The sequence below is a fragment of the Rattus rattus genome, chromosome 16, assembly GCF_011064425.1.
Source record: "Rattus rattus isolate New Zealand chromosome 16, Rrattus_CSIRO_v1, whole genome shotgun sequence".
Lineage (NCBI taxonomy): Eukaryota > Metazoa > Chordata > Mammalia > Rodentia > Muridae > Rattus > Rattus rattus.
Window position 1 is genome coordinate 31,208,347 of NC_046169.1, and position 14,954 is coordinate 31,223,300.

A 14,954-nucleotide genomic window follows, 5' to 3' on the forward strand; every position below is an offset into this window, starting at 1 on the left:
AGATTCTTTTGTCGAAAACCTAAATTCGGAAACCACACCTATTGCCTTCTGACCCCCCAAACCCTATCTAGTCCTGATTCAAACAAGTTGTCGCCCCAAGTTTGGTAAATAAATGGCTGAAACAGCACACGCAAACAGCACAGGTTAAGTCCTTTGTCAAATGCGAACTGGAGACGGTTATAATCAGCAGGAGTCTAAGTGGGGCTGACAACTCTGGTCACCCTTGGCTTTCTGAGGTGGCTCTGAACCCCAGGTACCAGAAACCCAGCTTTGTGGCCCGAGGCCCCGCCCCCGGTGCCCGCCCCCAAGCCATAGGAAGTGACATCACTGCATGGCAACCGTTGCCAAGGAGCGGTCTCTAGGAACCCGCTAGCGCCCCGGTGCCTCCCGGGGGTGGGGAGGTGGTTTCGTGAGGAGGATTTGAGGTAACCCCGCCAACTCGCGGTCGGGAACGCCGCGAACCCCGATTCCCCTCAAGCTGCGCCCGCTCCCGGTCGGTGGCGGCAGCAGGGCTTGTCGGGGGTCGGCCGCGCGGGTCCCCCTCCGCCCGGGGCCTCGCAGGAGGCCGTGGGCCTGCGCGCGCTGCCCCGGCTAGGCCAGAATAACACGCGCGTCCTGGTTTTAATTCTTGCCCCGGCCCCCTGGGTGCTGCTGTGGGTGAGTGCTGGTGAATTAGCTCGGCCGCTTGCGCTGGAAGAGGGAGAGTAATTGCTTTTGCTAATTTTAGCGCGCAGCGCCCGCCGGGCACTGACAGCCCTACCTGTTCAAGAAACATCTCTGTCCTCTGAAAGCTGGTGGGGGACGTGGGGTGCGGGAGCCCCAACTCATTTCTTTCTTTAAACAAAGTTTTGAAAATTGACGTATGCTAGTTACGCATAATGGGTACCATTATTTTCACACATGCATACATACGGTGTATTTCCACCGTCCCCTCCCGGTTTCTCACTCTTCACCACTGATTCCCAACTGGGCTCCCTTCCACTTTTTTGCCCTCTTTCCTTTTTGGCGGTCCAGTGAATTTAATCATGGTTTCTTTCAGGAGCATGGGTTACTTCCCAGTGGCCAAGCACTGAAGAAAATGTGTTTCCCTCCCCTAGCAACCATTACCTGTCTGTAAATACTCGCGAGCCCCCAGAACCCGTCTTTTCTTCTCTTAGCAACATTTACTTGTTTATCCGGATATTTGGTTTGATTTTGTGTTTTTCAAAGAAGAAAAAACCGCACCAACAACTTCTAAATTGTCTTAAATACATGTGAATATAAGGACATATATATATTACAGTTGAAAACTTGAACCTCCCAAGTTTTAAAACGTAAAGATATTCTTTCTTTCTTTCTTCCTTTGTTTGTTTGTTTGTTTATTTTTGGTTTGTTGTTTGAGACAAGGCTTCTCTGTGTAGCTCTGGCTGTCTAGAAACTCACTCTGTAGACCAGGCTGGCTTCCAACTCAGAGATCCTCCTGCCTCTGCCTCCCAGCACTGAGATTAAAGTTGCACACCACTCTCTCTGGCTGAAACATTCCTTTTACATAAGCTTGAAAGAAACCTTAAATTTAGCAACGGTACCCAGTTGTGCCGTTCTTTCTTGTCTTTTTAAACAACTTCATTTACTCGTTTTTTATTATTATGAAGTAGTAAGATCTTACTTCCTTTCTTCTAAGTTCCTTCCTTCCTTTTTATTGTCTTCTAAATGTAAACTTCACCCACTCAATTAAGGAACCCATTTCAGGCCAAACTTGGCGGCCCTTGGTTTTTGATCCTAGCATTCAGGAGACAGAAGCTGATGCTGTTCAGAGAGGGTGTTAGATTCCCTGGAAACAAAGTTAGGGATACTTGTGAATCACCATGTGGGTTCTGGGAATTAAACCCAGGGTATTCTCCAATTTTTTAAGGTTATGGTTTTTCATAACTGCCTTATTTCTCTTCCACTTAAGCTTCTAGGCTGTTTGTTTTGCCTTTCAGCTTGAGGCCAATGAACAAGTTCCTTCAGTCTAGTAGAAGTCGCCACTGTTTCAGGCTCCATATGTATTCAAAATGGAGTTGGATGGATGCCTTGTAGAATGCACAGTTTAGCAAAGAAAGAAAGAATGGTAGCTAAGAAACTAGAACCACATAAAAAGTGGCCCAAGGAAAGCCGTGAGACTGCTGTGGTGGGCATGGAGGACAGGCTGTGTGCCTGTGCTACAGAAGCCGAGCAGGGAGGGCCTGCAGAGTGGTGAGATCCTCTCCTGCTAATGAGGGCAAAGGAGGAGCCATGCTGTGAGGCAGAGAGGGACAGTTGATTGAACGTTGAATGTAGACAGGCAGAAGTGGGAGCAGTGATGGGGGTCAAGTTTGAAGGGTTAAGTTGAGTTGGGTCATGAAAGCCTTGAGATCTAAGGTTTAGGCTTTATTTCCTAACAAATGAGAAGTTTACGAATGATTGGAGGAGAGGTCGAGGCCAGTGTGCTGGAGACTGTTTCCTCATTGAAGGTGAAAGGAATCCAAGGCCCGAAATGCCCACGGTGGCAGAGCTGATGGCTACCAGGCTAATCCAGGAGTAGTAATGGGGGAGAGGGTTGGAGGAGACCTATACAGCACTGGCCTGAAGTGTGTGCCTCATGTGCATTCTGTGGTTGAGGCAAAGCACAGATAGGGGCTCAGGGTTGCCAGATCTGATTTTCAAAAGGATAAGATCTGGATTTTATCATAAAAATCTGATTTTTTTTTCTTTTTTTTCGGAGCTGGGGACCGAACCCAGGGCCTTGCGGTTGCTAGGCAAGCACTCTACCACTGAGCTCCCCAACCCAAAAATCTGATTTTTTTTTAAAAGATTTATTCATTTATTATATATAAGTACACTGTAACTGTCTTCAGACACACCAGAAGAGGGCATCAGATCTCTTTACAGATGGTTGTGAGCCACCATGTGGTTGCTGGGAATTGAACTCAGGACCTCTGGAAGAGTAGTCAGTGCTCTTAAATCACTGAGCCATCTCTCCAGCCCCCAAAAATCTGATTTTTAAAATAGGAATTACCAATTAAAAAAAAACAAACAGCTTGCCTATAATTCTATCTTTAATAACTATATTGGGGGGGTTGGGGATTTAGCTCAGTGTTAGGCCCCTTCCCTAGCAAGTGCAAGGCCCTGGGTTCGGTCCCCAGCTCCAAAAAAAAAAAAAAAAAAAACTATATTGGGGGCAGTTGTAATGTGGGTGGATCTCATTCATTTGTGTCTAAGTGCATCAGAGTCAAGACAGGTACAAAAGCAGTTGATAATCAGATATTAGCAGCATATACAGATTTCATAATAAAATCTTGATATTCTAATTTCTCCCAACAAAACTGGCCTTATAGCGTTTTGTATGCAGTGCAGAAGTACCCCTCTCTACCTACTTCCTACTAATTTAATTCTGATTTTCTTTCTCCCAACAGGTTAGCTGCCAAGATTGAGGATTCCTCACTCCTCTTTCTCTCTTTCCCCTCTGTAGTTTTAAGCTATAAGATTAATCATGAGTGACCAAATCAAATTCATCGTGGACAGCCTCAATAAGGAGCCTTTTAAGAAGAACTATAATTTAATCACATTTGATTCTTTGGGACCAATGCAACTATTACAAGTTCTCAACGACGTCCTGGCTGAGATAGACCCCAAGGTAAGTTTCCTCTTCCTTTGTAATGAAAAGTATAGCAGAGCAGCCCTTCTTTGCCCTTGATCAACTGTCCTGGGTATGTTGCAAAGGCCTTTCCTGGGCGAGCTTCATTTACCTGCATGAAAAGGAATAGCAAAAGAACCTTTAGGCCTCTGCACTAACTTACACTTCAGTTACCTACCTGAAGTTTCTTCTTTTTTACATTTCGTTTATTTTGTCTGAATGTGTGGGAGCATGTACTTGCTGTGTGCATGAGTGGTGGGTGTGTGCATGTGTGGTGGATGTATACTTGATGTGTGCATGTGTGGTGGGTGTGTGCTTGATGTGTGTATGTGTGGTGGGTGTGTGCATGTGTGGTGGGTGTGTGCATGTGTGGTGGGTGTGTGCATGTGTGGTGGGTGTGTGCATGTGTGGTGGATGTATACTTGATGTGTGCATGTGTGGTGGGTGTGTGCTTGATGTGTGTATGTGTGGTGGGTGTGTGCATGTGTGGTGGGTGGGTGCATGTGTGGTGGGTGTGTGCATGTGTGGTGGGTGTGTGCATGTGTGGTGGGTGTGTGCATGTGTGGTGGGTATGTGCATGTGTGGTGGGTGTGTGCATGTGTGGTGGATGTATACTTGATGTGTGCATGTGTGGTGGGTGTGTGCTTGCTGTGTGCATGTGCAGGGCATGCATATGCTATCAAACCTATGTGGCAGTCAGAGGACAACTGCAGGCATCAGTTCCTTCTATCGTGTGGATCCCTGTGGTCAAACTGGACTTACCAGGCTTGGTGGCAGAGAGAGCCATTTTGCTGGTCCCTCAATTATCTACTTATTTAGACATTATTTCTCTACTTAATAGACACACATGATTTGGTCCTGGAATAAAGATGCATTTTACAAAAAGTTTTGTTGTATTGCAAGTTAGTTCATGTCTTTTGTTCACTTTCCCATTGGAGACTTTTGAGGCTTGACATTAAAAATGTGAATCCTGATGTGACTTGGAATTAGGGAACCTCTATTGAATCTGTTTTATGAAGAGACCATTGTTTGTGCTCTAGCAGAACAAACTTGTCGATGAGTTTAAATATCTTTCTTTGTTAAGCCTACAAGAATAACATGTTTTTCAACTCTGTTTGTTAGCAAGATGTTGATATCAGAGAGGAGACGCCGGAGCAGACAGCCAAGCGCATGTTGAGCCTTCTTGGTATCCTGAAGTACAAACCTCCGGGGAATGCCACAGACATGTAAGGATCTGCTCCTGACGCACCATGCTTGCGTAACGTCCGGCCCTCCAGATGATGCACTTGATCTTTTTGGGTAACAGCCGGTCCTCCCTCACCTGATGGCCTTAGGACATCACAGGATTTGCAGAACAGCAGTCTAATCCTTCTAGTACTGTTTTGTTACAGAGATCTTAAGTGGTCACTTCTCCCCCTCACCAGCAGTCAGGCAAATACTGTTTTATGATTTGTGTCATTAGCTAAGAACAGCTTGGGCAGTGGGAGGAATGCTCAGTGGTTAATGCTCCTCCCGAGGACCTGAGTCTGGTGGCTCACAACCACCTACAACTCCAGCTCCAGGGGATCATATGCCCTCTTCTGGCTTCTCAGGGCATAAACACACAGACACACAGACACACACACATACACACACACACATACAGACACACACACACAGACACACAGACACACACACACAGACACACACACACACACACACACACACACACACACACACACACACACACACACACACACACACACACACACACACACACACACACACACACACACACACACACACACACACCCACACCCAAAAACAAACACACACACACACACACCAACCATATACTCAGACAAATATACACATGCACATGATTAAAAATAAATCTTCAGAAACCAAAACAACGTGAATGCTGGCCAGCCAATAAGGTATTGAGGTTAACACTGCTGACTGAGTTTCAGCACAACATGGATACTGTAGTCCTGTACCGAGGATCTAATTTTCTCACTAATGTAAGACCGCATTAGCTTGTATCTATATTTTAGAAGCAGTTATATAAAGGGGCGAGGACCCTGAAAATCACACGTTGAACAAAGGCTGTCTTTTCCAGCCGAGCTGACGAGCATCTGTGTGTTTCCGTTTCAGGAGCACCTTCCGCCAGGGTTTGGTGATCGGGAGTAAACCTGTCATCTACCCGGTGCTCCACTGGCTCCTCCAGCGGAGCAGTGAACTAAAGAAAAGGGCGTATTTAGCTCGCTTCTTAATAAAGCTGGAGGTGCCCAGCGAGTTTCTCCAAGATGAAACCGTGGCTGACACCAACAAACAGGTACACCGCAGTGATGAGAGCTGCTGGGCTAGTGTTAATTGCTCTTTAATTGTTACTTTAGAGTTCAGGTGACACCAGAAGGGACAACAGTATCAGCTGATGGTCAGCCATAGTCCTGTCTACAAGTGTGACTTTTTCCCACAAACACCGTTTAGTGCGAGGACCTGTGAAAGGAAGTGGAGATCTTCAAGTACTTTCTGTGCTCAGTGATTCTGGGTAGACGGGCTCCTGGGCTTGAGATCGCAGGGCGCTGTGCTGGTCATAAGGCAGTGGTGTAGTTTGTCATCCACCTGGGAGGAACCGAACACCTTCATAATTACCCCAGGACCAATGACAGACGTTCAGACTACCTCTGGCCAGTTGGGACATGTGAGGCCCTGCAGCTGAGCCAGGCCTGCGTCTCTCAGGGCAGAGGGAGGATGGGACACTGCCATGTGTTTCACTCATCAGCACTGGACTCTGACCTCAGGTCTGTAAGCAGTGGCTGTTGAGCACTCGGCTGCTCTGGGTCCTGGGTCCTCCTGTCACAAAGTGCTTGGCTGACCAGAGACGGTAGAGACAACAGCCAGCGTGGGTTCCACACAGTTCTAGTCCTCTATACTTTCACTCAGTAGTTAGGTTGAGTTGGGTCAGTTTGTTACAAAGCTTTCGTTCTGTCTTTTCCAGTAGACCATGATGTCCAAGGAGACAGTGTCAAGTTCACAATGTCCATCTTTGTTTTCCTCCAGGATTTGATTCAGTGGCTCAGTATGGGACTGAATCAAAATAATGAACTGAAGGCTTTTCTTTTTCGTCTGTGTACTGTTAAAGGTGGCACTAAAAATATAGTTGGTATTGATGTCTTAAAGCTGCAGCTATGCAAGCCCCTAGGTCAGATGCCACCGTAGGCATTTATGTGATAAAGGGAATGGGTGTGTAAGTGTGGAGTGTGTCTGCTCCTCCCCACCCCTTCAGAAATGGGTTCATATATATTACACAGACTACTAGCAGGGATTTTAAAAGATTACATTTTGAATATATGTTTGATATGTGTTTGATGATGTAAATAGATCATCTATGTGAAGTTTATTGGTAGTATCTTAATATGCTCAGCTAACTAAGGGGATAAAAGGAAATCTTGATGTTCTTGAAGAATGTCCAAGAGGTATATATATTTAAAAAGAGAGGCATTTAGCAAAAACACTAATAAAAATTGTATGCTGTCTTTCTCAATGAAAAGCTTTACATGAATACTTTGTAGATTTATAGCATATTATCAGTCACAAATACTGATTTTCTGATATTGTCATTTAAAAAAACACTGTGGTGTGTGTGAGGTGCTAGAGGTCGGCCAGATCTTAGTCATGCTAGGCATGTGTTCTACCGGTGAGCTACACACTCAGTCCTTACAGTGCCCTTGATTAAAAATGAGGGTAAGAGCTGTGGATGGCATCCCATGAGCTCCACTCCTCTTTATCACGCACCTGTGCGGACCACGTCCTAGGTTTGCGAGGGTCTGCAGAACAAGTACAGCTCCTGCCGTCTCCTGGGGGAGCCAGACAGGTAACTCCTCGGCTATAGCGTGACCGCTCCCTGATAGACGGTCAGAGCAGGCTTTGCTTAGGATGGTGGTGTCTGTGGCTCTGTTTACTGGGATGAGTCTGCAGTTCAGATTAGGAGGGAGCGTGTCGTGAGTCTTCTCAGAGGGCGTAGGTCACCTGAGGTGGGAGTGCGGACTGTTCCAGGTTGACATGGCTAGAGGGTAGACTGAGAAAGTATTTAGAGAGAGGCATTTAGTGAGGAGACCGAGCAGATCTTGTTTTTTAGATCCTGTATAGTTTGCAAGAATGTGAGGGCTTTTGTTTTGGCTTTGAGACAAGGCTTTGATCTGTGGCCCATTCTGAGTTCACACTCATGATCCTGCCTCAGCCTTCCCGGGCCTTGAATTATTCATGAGGCATCATGTGTTTAGTGCTCTTCTCTAGGGACTGAAGTGATTGCCGAGAGGTAGTGGGTGCTCGGTGAAGAGAGCACTGCTGGGGGTGGGTGCGGCTGCTAACCTGCTGACTTCCTTTCCAGTATGAGGAGCTGATGGAAGCCTTCAAAGCCCTGCATAAAGAGTGTGAGCAGCTCAAAACATCCGGATTCTCCACAGCGGAGATAAGAAGGGTAAGGAAACGGCTATTTGGACTTTAATAATACCGTGTTTACCTTTCATGGTTTTAGTTAATTCAGCATGAGTTTGAGCTGTATGGAAACTAGGTAAATGACTGCTTTTGTAGGACCTTTATATGTAGTATATTTAATATGTAGTATATTTAATATGTAGTATATTTAATGTGTAGTATATTTAATATGTAGTATGTGTGTAGACATACGTATCCATGTGTGTGGATGTAGAAGCTAGAGGTCATCTGGAGTCTTTCTCTTCTCTGTACGTTATTTTTTGAGGCAGAATCTCTCCTTGGACCTACCCTTAGTCTGATTGGGCAGCAAGCTCTCAACACCCATCTGTCTCACCCGCAGCCCTGAAGGCCAGGCTCACTCAGCCAGCCCTGCCCCTCCTCTGTCTTTCTCTGCTGAAGCAATCAGTGAGGGCACTGAGCGCATGTTTTATGTTGATAAGTAGCAGGGATTTATGAATGCTTCATTTCGAATCTATTTGATAGGTATTCCTCATGTGATACAGAAAAATGCAGAAAAGAACCAGGAACAAGAGGTTGCATCAGGGGGTTGGGGATTTAGCTCAGTGGTAGAGTGCAAGGCCCTGGGTTGGGTCCCCAGCTCCGAAAAAAGAACCAAAAAAAAAAAAAAAAAGAGGTTGCATCAGCGTGAGAACATAGAACACAATTACTCCATTTTGCTTCTTTTTTTTTGGTTCTTTTTTTTGGAGCTGGGGACCGAACCCAGGGCCTTGCGCTTCCTAGGCAAGCGCTCTACCACTGAGCTAAATCCCCAACCCTCCATTTTGCTTCTTAAATGAGGGTCAGAGGACTCCCTCAGGAGACCATTCTCCTTAGAGACAGGGTTTCTCATTGGCCTGAAGCTCACCGATGGGGTTAGACTGTCTGGCCAGCAAAGCTCCGAGATCCTCCTGTCTCAGCTCCCTGGTGCTGGGATGACATGTGTTTCCATGCATGCTCATCATGTCGGTCCTGAACTCAGGTCCTGGCTCCAGTTTGCTTGGTGAGCTTTACTGGCCGAGCCATCCCCACGGTCTCACCAGTGAGCCTCACTGCTTTTTATGCGTCTGTGTATCTGTGTGGGAGTGTGTGCGTGAAAGTGCGGTGTCTGCAGAGTCCACAGAAGGATGTTGAAGCCCAAGAGCTGGAGTTACAGGCAGTGGTGAGCGGCCTAACGTGGGCGCTGGGAACTGAACTCGTGCACACATGCTCCTAGCTGCTGAGCCGTCTCTGCAGCCCCTCGCTGGTTTGTAATCATTACGTTGTGAGTGCATTTCCTGTTACTGCAGTGGCCAAATCTGTTTTCCTCTTGGATATACATTAGTCATTTTCTGCTTGGGCTCCTTTTGTTTGCTCTTATAAATAAAGTCATGAGTATCAACATAGCTTCTGCATGGCTGGGTTTGGTCCTACAATAGTTTTTAGAAAGAGAATTGCTTATTAACATGCGTAAATTATTTTAGGGCTTTTAATACATGTTCTCCAGAAAACATTTTTACATTCTGCCCCGGCATTTAAGTACCTTCCTTAAAGACTTGCTATTCTGACTTGCATGAATCTTGTATTTTTAGAATTCCTGAGTTATGAGTGCTATCTTTATATTCTCATTAAATCGGGGACATCAAAGTTTCTTCCTCAGGGAAGCCGTCCCTGACTCCCTAAATAGATCACTTTCCCTAGTTCTTTTCCTGTGATGGCATTCATTGCCCTTATAAGTGCCTTAATGTCTGCCTTTCTAGCTGCGTGAAGCCCTAAGAAGGCAAGGACTGTGACTGTGTCTTCTCCACTGTGTCCCAGGGCCTGGCATGGCACTTGGTATATGAGGCCACAGTAGGACCCCTGAGAGAAGGGAGTCCATCTCCTGTGTCCTGGGAATGAATCACAGAGGGGACAGAATCCCGAGTCTGACTTTAATTTCACTCATTATTACTAAATATCCTTGAACCTGTTCTCTGCAACAGATTTAGGAAACATGGTAACAAAAGAAATAAAGAATTCAGTCACACTCACATGCTGTCAAGATACCTGCTGTTGACATTTTTCCTTGGACTTGAAATATATATAATGTTTGAAATTTGCTTCTTTCAAGCAGTATTATTCATTTTATGAATTTTTCTCATGACATTAGTCTTCCATATCATTTTAATAACTTTCATTTTGTTACATCATAGTTTATCACCGTCAGACATTTAGATTCTTTAAAATTTTAGCTTCATTGGCATCAGTAAGAATCCTTATAGGAAAGGTCTGACTTTGCTGGGCAGTGGTGGTTCACACCTTTGATCCCAGCACTAGGGAAGCAGAGGCAGGTGGATATCTCTGAGTCTGAGGACAGCCAGGGCTACACAGAGAAACCCTGTCTCGACAAACACACACACACACACACACACACACACACACACACACACACACACGTGTTCTGACGTAGGTATACATGTGGAGGTCAGAGGATAACTTATGGCAGTCAGTTCTCTCCACCGTGTAAGTCTGAGGAATTGCCCTCAGGTTGTCAGGCTTGGCACCAAGATCCTAACCCAGTGAGCCATCTTGTTTACTGCTGTGAATATTTGACTAGAGCATCCCACGTGCAGGTTCATGGCCTGCAGGGATGCACGTTTGTTTAATGACTTCTCACATTATTCTTTAGCACAGCATTATCAATGTTTCCTGAAATCCTACCAGTGATGGCTTCATTGCACATGTGTTTCTGCATGAGCCCTTGGGTTTTGTTGTTTGTTTTGCTTTGCTTTTGCTTCCTTAAGATGGAAATTTGTTTGTTTCTCTGTTTTCCTTGCAAACTATTGTAGAGCTGATTTAAAAGGAGGTAGGTTTTTTTTTTGTTTTTTGTTTTTTTTTTTTTAAGTTTCTTTTCAGGGAGGTTGACAAAACAATTTTCAAGGTGTGAGCCATGCCTGGCCATAGTTTTTTGGTTTTTCCAGTTTAGCTTTTTTGCGACAGGGTTTCTTTGTGTAGCATTGGTGACCTAGAATTTGCTTTGAAGACCAGGCTGGCTTTGAACTCACAGAAATGCACTTGCCTCTGCCTCCTGAGCACTGGGATTAAAGGTGTGTGCCACCAACACTGACAAGCTTCAGTCATTCTGACAGGGCACGGTGGCACATGCCGTTAATTCCAGCACTTGTGGGGTTGGAGGCAGGTGAATCTCTTGAATTTGAGGCCAGTCTGGCCTACATGGTGAACTCGAAGACATCAGGATTCTGTAGGGAGACCCTGCCTCAAAAACAAACCAAAGCCAACTGCCCCACAACCAAAGACCCCATCATAACCTTAAAATAGTTTTGGTGGGAAATTGGCAGGATATGCGGTCAGAATTTAACAGAGCAGGGCCATCGGTGGCTGTTCAGGCATTTAGACCTGCACACATTTCACTATGGGAGATTTTGGAAGACTCATGCAGGCATGTTTGGGAGCAGAGCACAAATGTGCCGTGACAACTTTACCTGCCGTACTTCTCTAGGTGAGTGCCATGCTGCCAGAAGGTTTTTCCTTGCATAAAGAAGCCTGTGGAAAAGAAACTGCCCTCAAGTCAAAAGAGGGGCTTTGTTACTTGCTGCTCTGGTTATGAAGGCATGGAAGGTGCAGGGCTTGAGCAAGCCTCACCTCATCCCGCAGACCGAGTGTGTTTTTATTGCCTCTTTACTGCTTTTCAGGATATCAGCGCAATGGAGGAGGAGAAAGACCAGCTCATGAAGAGAGTTGAACGGTTGAAGAAGAGGGTAAGTCATGAATTACCCTGGACACCTCAGCCCAGTCCCAAGGACTGGCAGAGACTTAGGAATGCACATAAAGATTAAGCCAGGCATGGGCGTCCAGTGGAGGACGGACTCGAGTAACACAGGAGGAAAGGGATCTCCCAGGCAGTAGCCCAAGACTTTCAAGGACCTGAGTTGAAAGCTTGGCTGTCTTCTCTGGGGAGTACTGTTTACCAAGAGAAAGTGATAAGTGGATGCCGGGGTCACGTGACCTGCTAATGCCTTTCCTAAGCTTGACAGTGACATGCACTACTTCTTCTCTAACTGTAGGTGGAGACTGTCCAGAACCATCAGCGAATGCTTAAAATAGCAAGACAGCTTCGGGTGGAGAAGGAGAGAGAAGAGTTCCTTGCTCAACAGAAGCAGGAACAAAAGAATCAGGTATCCGCAGGAAGTCTATGCTCAGGACCACAGAAGTAGCTCCTCTTGGAATTCAGACTAGAAAAAAAGAATTTGGGGTTGGGGATTTAGCTCAGTGGTAGAGCGCTTGCCTAGCAAGCCCAAGGCCCTGGGTTCGGTCCCCAGCTCCGAAAAAAAAGAAAAAAGAAAAAAAAAAAAAGAATTTTACAATTTCTCATTTCCTTTTGATAGGCCTATTCTTTTTCTTTAAGACTGGTTTTGTGAGAGTATGGTGTGTGTGTGTGTGTGTGTGTGTGTGTGTGTGTGTGTGTGTGTGTGTGTGTGTTGCTGGGAATCAAGCCCAGGGCCTTTCTCATGCTATACAAGTACTGTATGGTTGACCTATATCCCTAGTCAAGACTACAGTTTCTCTCTCTCTCCCTCTCTCTCTCCCCTTCCTTCCTTCCTTCTTTCTTTTCTATTTCTTTTTTCCTTTTTTCAGTATTTGAGGGTTGACCCTCAGACACATGTTAGACAAGCACTCTACAACAGAGCTGTATCCCCAGATTCTTCTTTACTTTTTATTTTGAGATACAATTTGCTTATTTGTCACTAGAATAAGACGTACAGGGTCCTGCTATCACTGAAAGCAAAAGAACGTTCTAGCCGCCTGATGAACACTGTAGGGTTAGCACTGATCTTACGGCTGCACAGTAGCGGGATCTGAGGAACAACCTGAGGCCAGTGCAGTTCAGAACGCAGCGCTTGCACATCGTACAGAGCCCCACCTAGGGTGTCGTTGCTGTTGACGGTGTCACAGAAACTCTTAAGTGAGTGGTTGGGTGTTCACAGTCACCCACACCGCCATGCTTTGAAACTGCACCTTAGAGAAGAAAATATTTGGCTTTAAAGTATTATTTCAATTTATTAAAAATCTGCCTTAAACTTTGAACATATATTTCAAATCAAGGTAATTTCTAAATTGCCAATTTAAGCTGGCAGCCAAGATACTTAGCTCCGCGGGAGCTGACTCGGCAGCACAGCCGTTCACTGCAGTGTTGGGTTCTGTTCCCTGAGCCTCAGAGGTTATTACAGGTCAGGGACTGGTGCTGAGCCATTACTGCAAATGTGAACATTCCCTAGGGAAGAAAACCTTGTTACACAAGGGAAGGCATGCATCTCTCTAAGGAATAGTTTCTCTAAAATGTTTTCTATTGACTTTATTCTTTATTTATTTTGAGACAGGATCTTTTTATATAGTCCTTGCTGTCCTGGAGCTGGCTGTATAGACTGGCCTTGAACTCACAGAGATCCTCCTGCCTCTGTTTCCTGAGTGCTGGGATTAAAGGTGCATGCTACATACCCAAATGGATGATTTTTCTTTAATTGCTAACTTAAAAAGTAACTAAAGGAAAATGTTCTGGAAGCATTTTTTAGATTTAGCATGAGGGTCTAGAGAGATGATAGTTTAGTAGATTAGAGCACATTGCTGCTCTCACAGAAGGTCCGAGTTTGGTTCCCAGCATCCACACAGGATGGCTTACAACTTCCTGTAACTAATTCCGTAGAATCTGACACCGTTTTCTGGCACGCACACATACACATACACACACACACACACACACACACACACACACACACACACACACTCTAACTAAAATAAATAAAATTTAAATGAACATGAAAATATATTGAGAAAACTACGTGCCTTTGCTTTGGTGCACTTCTTAGTATTTCCCCGTTTCTTGTGTAGCTAGGAATCCCATGTATCCCCATTGCTTGTCTGTGTAAGCCTTACTTCACCGGACTGTGCAACTAATAAGTTCAATTGTCGTTTAAAGCTGTTTCATGCGGTGCAGAGACTGCAAAGAGTGCAAAACCAGCTGAAAAGTATGCGGCACGCGGCAGCAGACGCCAAGCCTGAGAGTAAGTGGAGCCCTGAGTGACGTGTACTCGAGAACAGGCATTCACTCCAGGACAGCCCTGAACGTGGTTGGCGGCCATTAACCCGCTCCGCATTTTAGGGCATCATTGCTTTCCTACCTGGTCAAAGGGAATCCTGATTTAAAAAAATATCCATGGGTTTTCAAAAATAGTTTTTGCCTCCTGTTTTCAGTCAAATGATGAAAGTAGGCCCTTCCCTGTGTGCATAGAATGGGTGTTGTAAAAGTGATGGATGGAAAAATTAGGAGTCCTTGACAAGGCTAAAAGGAAAAGAAGGTTGGCGAACACAGCACATACCTGTAATCCCAGTGCTTGGGAGGCAGAGGCAGGCGGATCTCTCCGAGTTTGAGTCCATCCTGGTCTACAGGGTGAGTTCCAGGACATTAAGGACTACTATAGAGAGAAACCCTGCCTCAAAAAAAAAAAAAAAAAAAAATCAAATACTAGACCTTGAGGCGAATGTTTTCTATGGGCTGGTTTGGAGAATGGCGGGTAATAACATGGGTGTCCCTGGCTGAGTTCTTCGTAGCTCTGTGCAGATGATGAGCTGTTTTCCTGGCCCACTCCATCCCATTCCAGGTATTCCAAGTGTCCTTGCTCCTCAGAGAGGAGCTCACAGGAGCTAAAGGAGCGGGACAGAGTTCTCATTTGTGTTGGGAAACTGTTACAATGTGAGCGTCTAGCCTAGGGAGGGACCATAAGCTATAAATAGTGCATGGCACCTAGGATGCAGTGACACAGTAACAGACAATCATGGGTGTTGGCAAGAGGCACAGGAACGGGATCCT

At 45.5% G+C, this 14,954-nt stretch overlaps 1 protein-coding gene across 1 annotated transcript in view; it reads left to right on the forward strand.

Annotated features, from left to right (window-relative positions):
- Positions 1-336: 336 nt before the first annotated feature.
- The window catches only part of Ift81 (intraflagellar transport 81), a 96,874-nt gene continuing 82,256 nt past the window's right edge, over positions 337-14,954 (forward strand). Inside the window, exons 1-8 of the mRNA XM_032886783.1 lie at positions 337-425; positions 3,414-3,634; positions 4,757-4,860; positions 5,768-5,948; positions 8,007-8,096; positions 11,782-11,847; positions 12,154-12,264; positions 14,064-14,148. Of these exons, the coding sequence (XP_032742674.1) occupies positions 3,491-3,634; positions 4,757-4,860; positions 5,768-5,948; positions 8,007-8,096; positions 11,782-11,847; positions 12,154-12,264; positions 14,064-14,148 (781 nt within the window). The 5' untranslated portion in view covers positions 337-425; positions 3,414-3,490. The remainder of the gene's footprint in view (positions 426-3,413; positions 3,635-4,756; positions 4,861-5,767; positions 5,949-8,006; positions 8,097-11,781; positions 11,848-12,153; positions 12,265-14,063; positions 14,149-14,954) is intronic.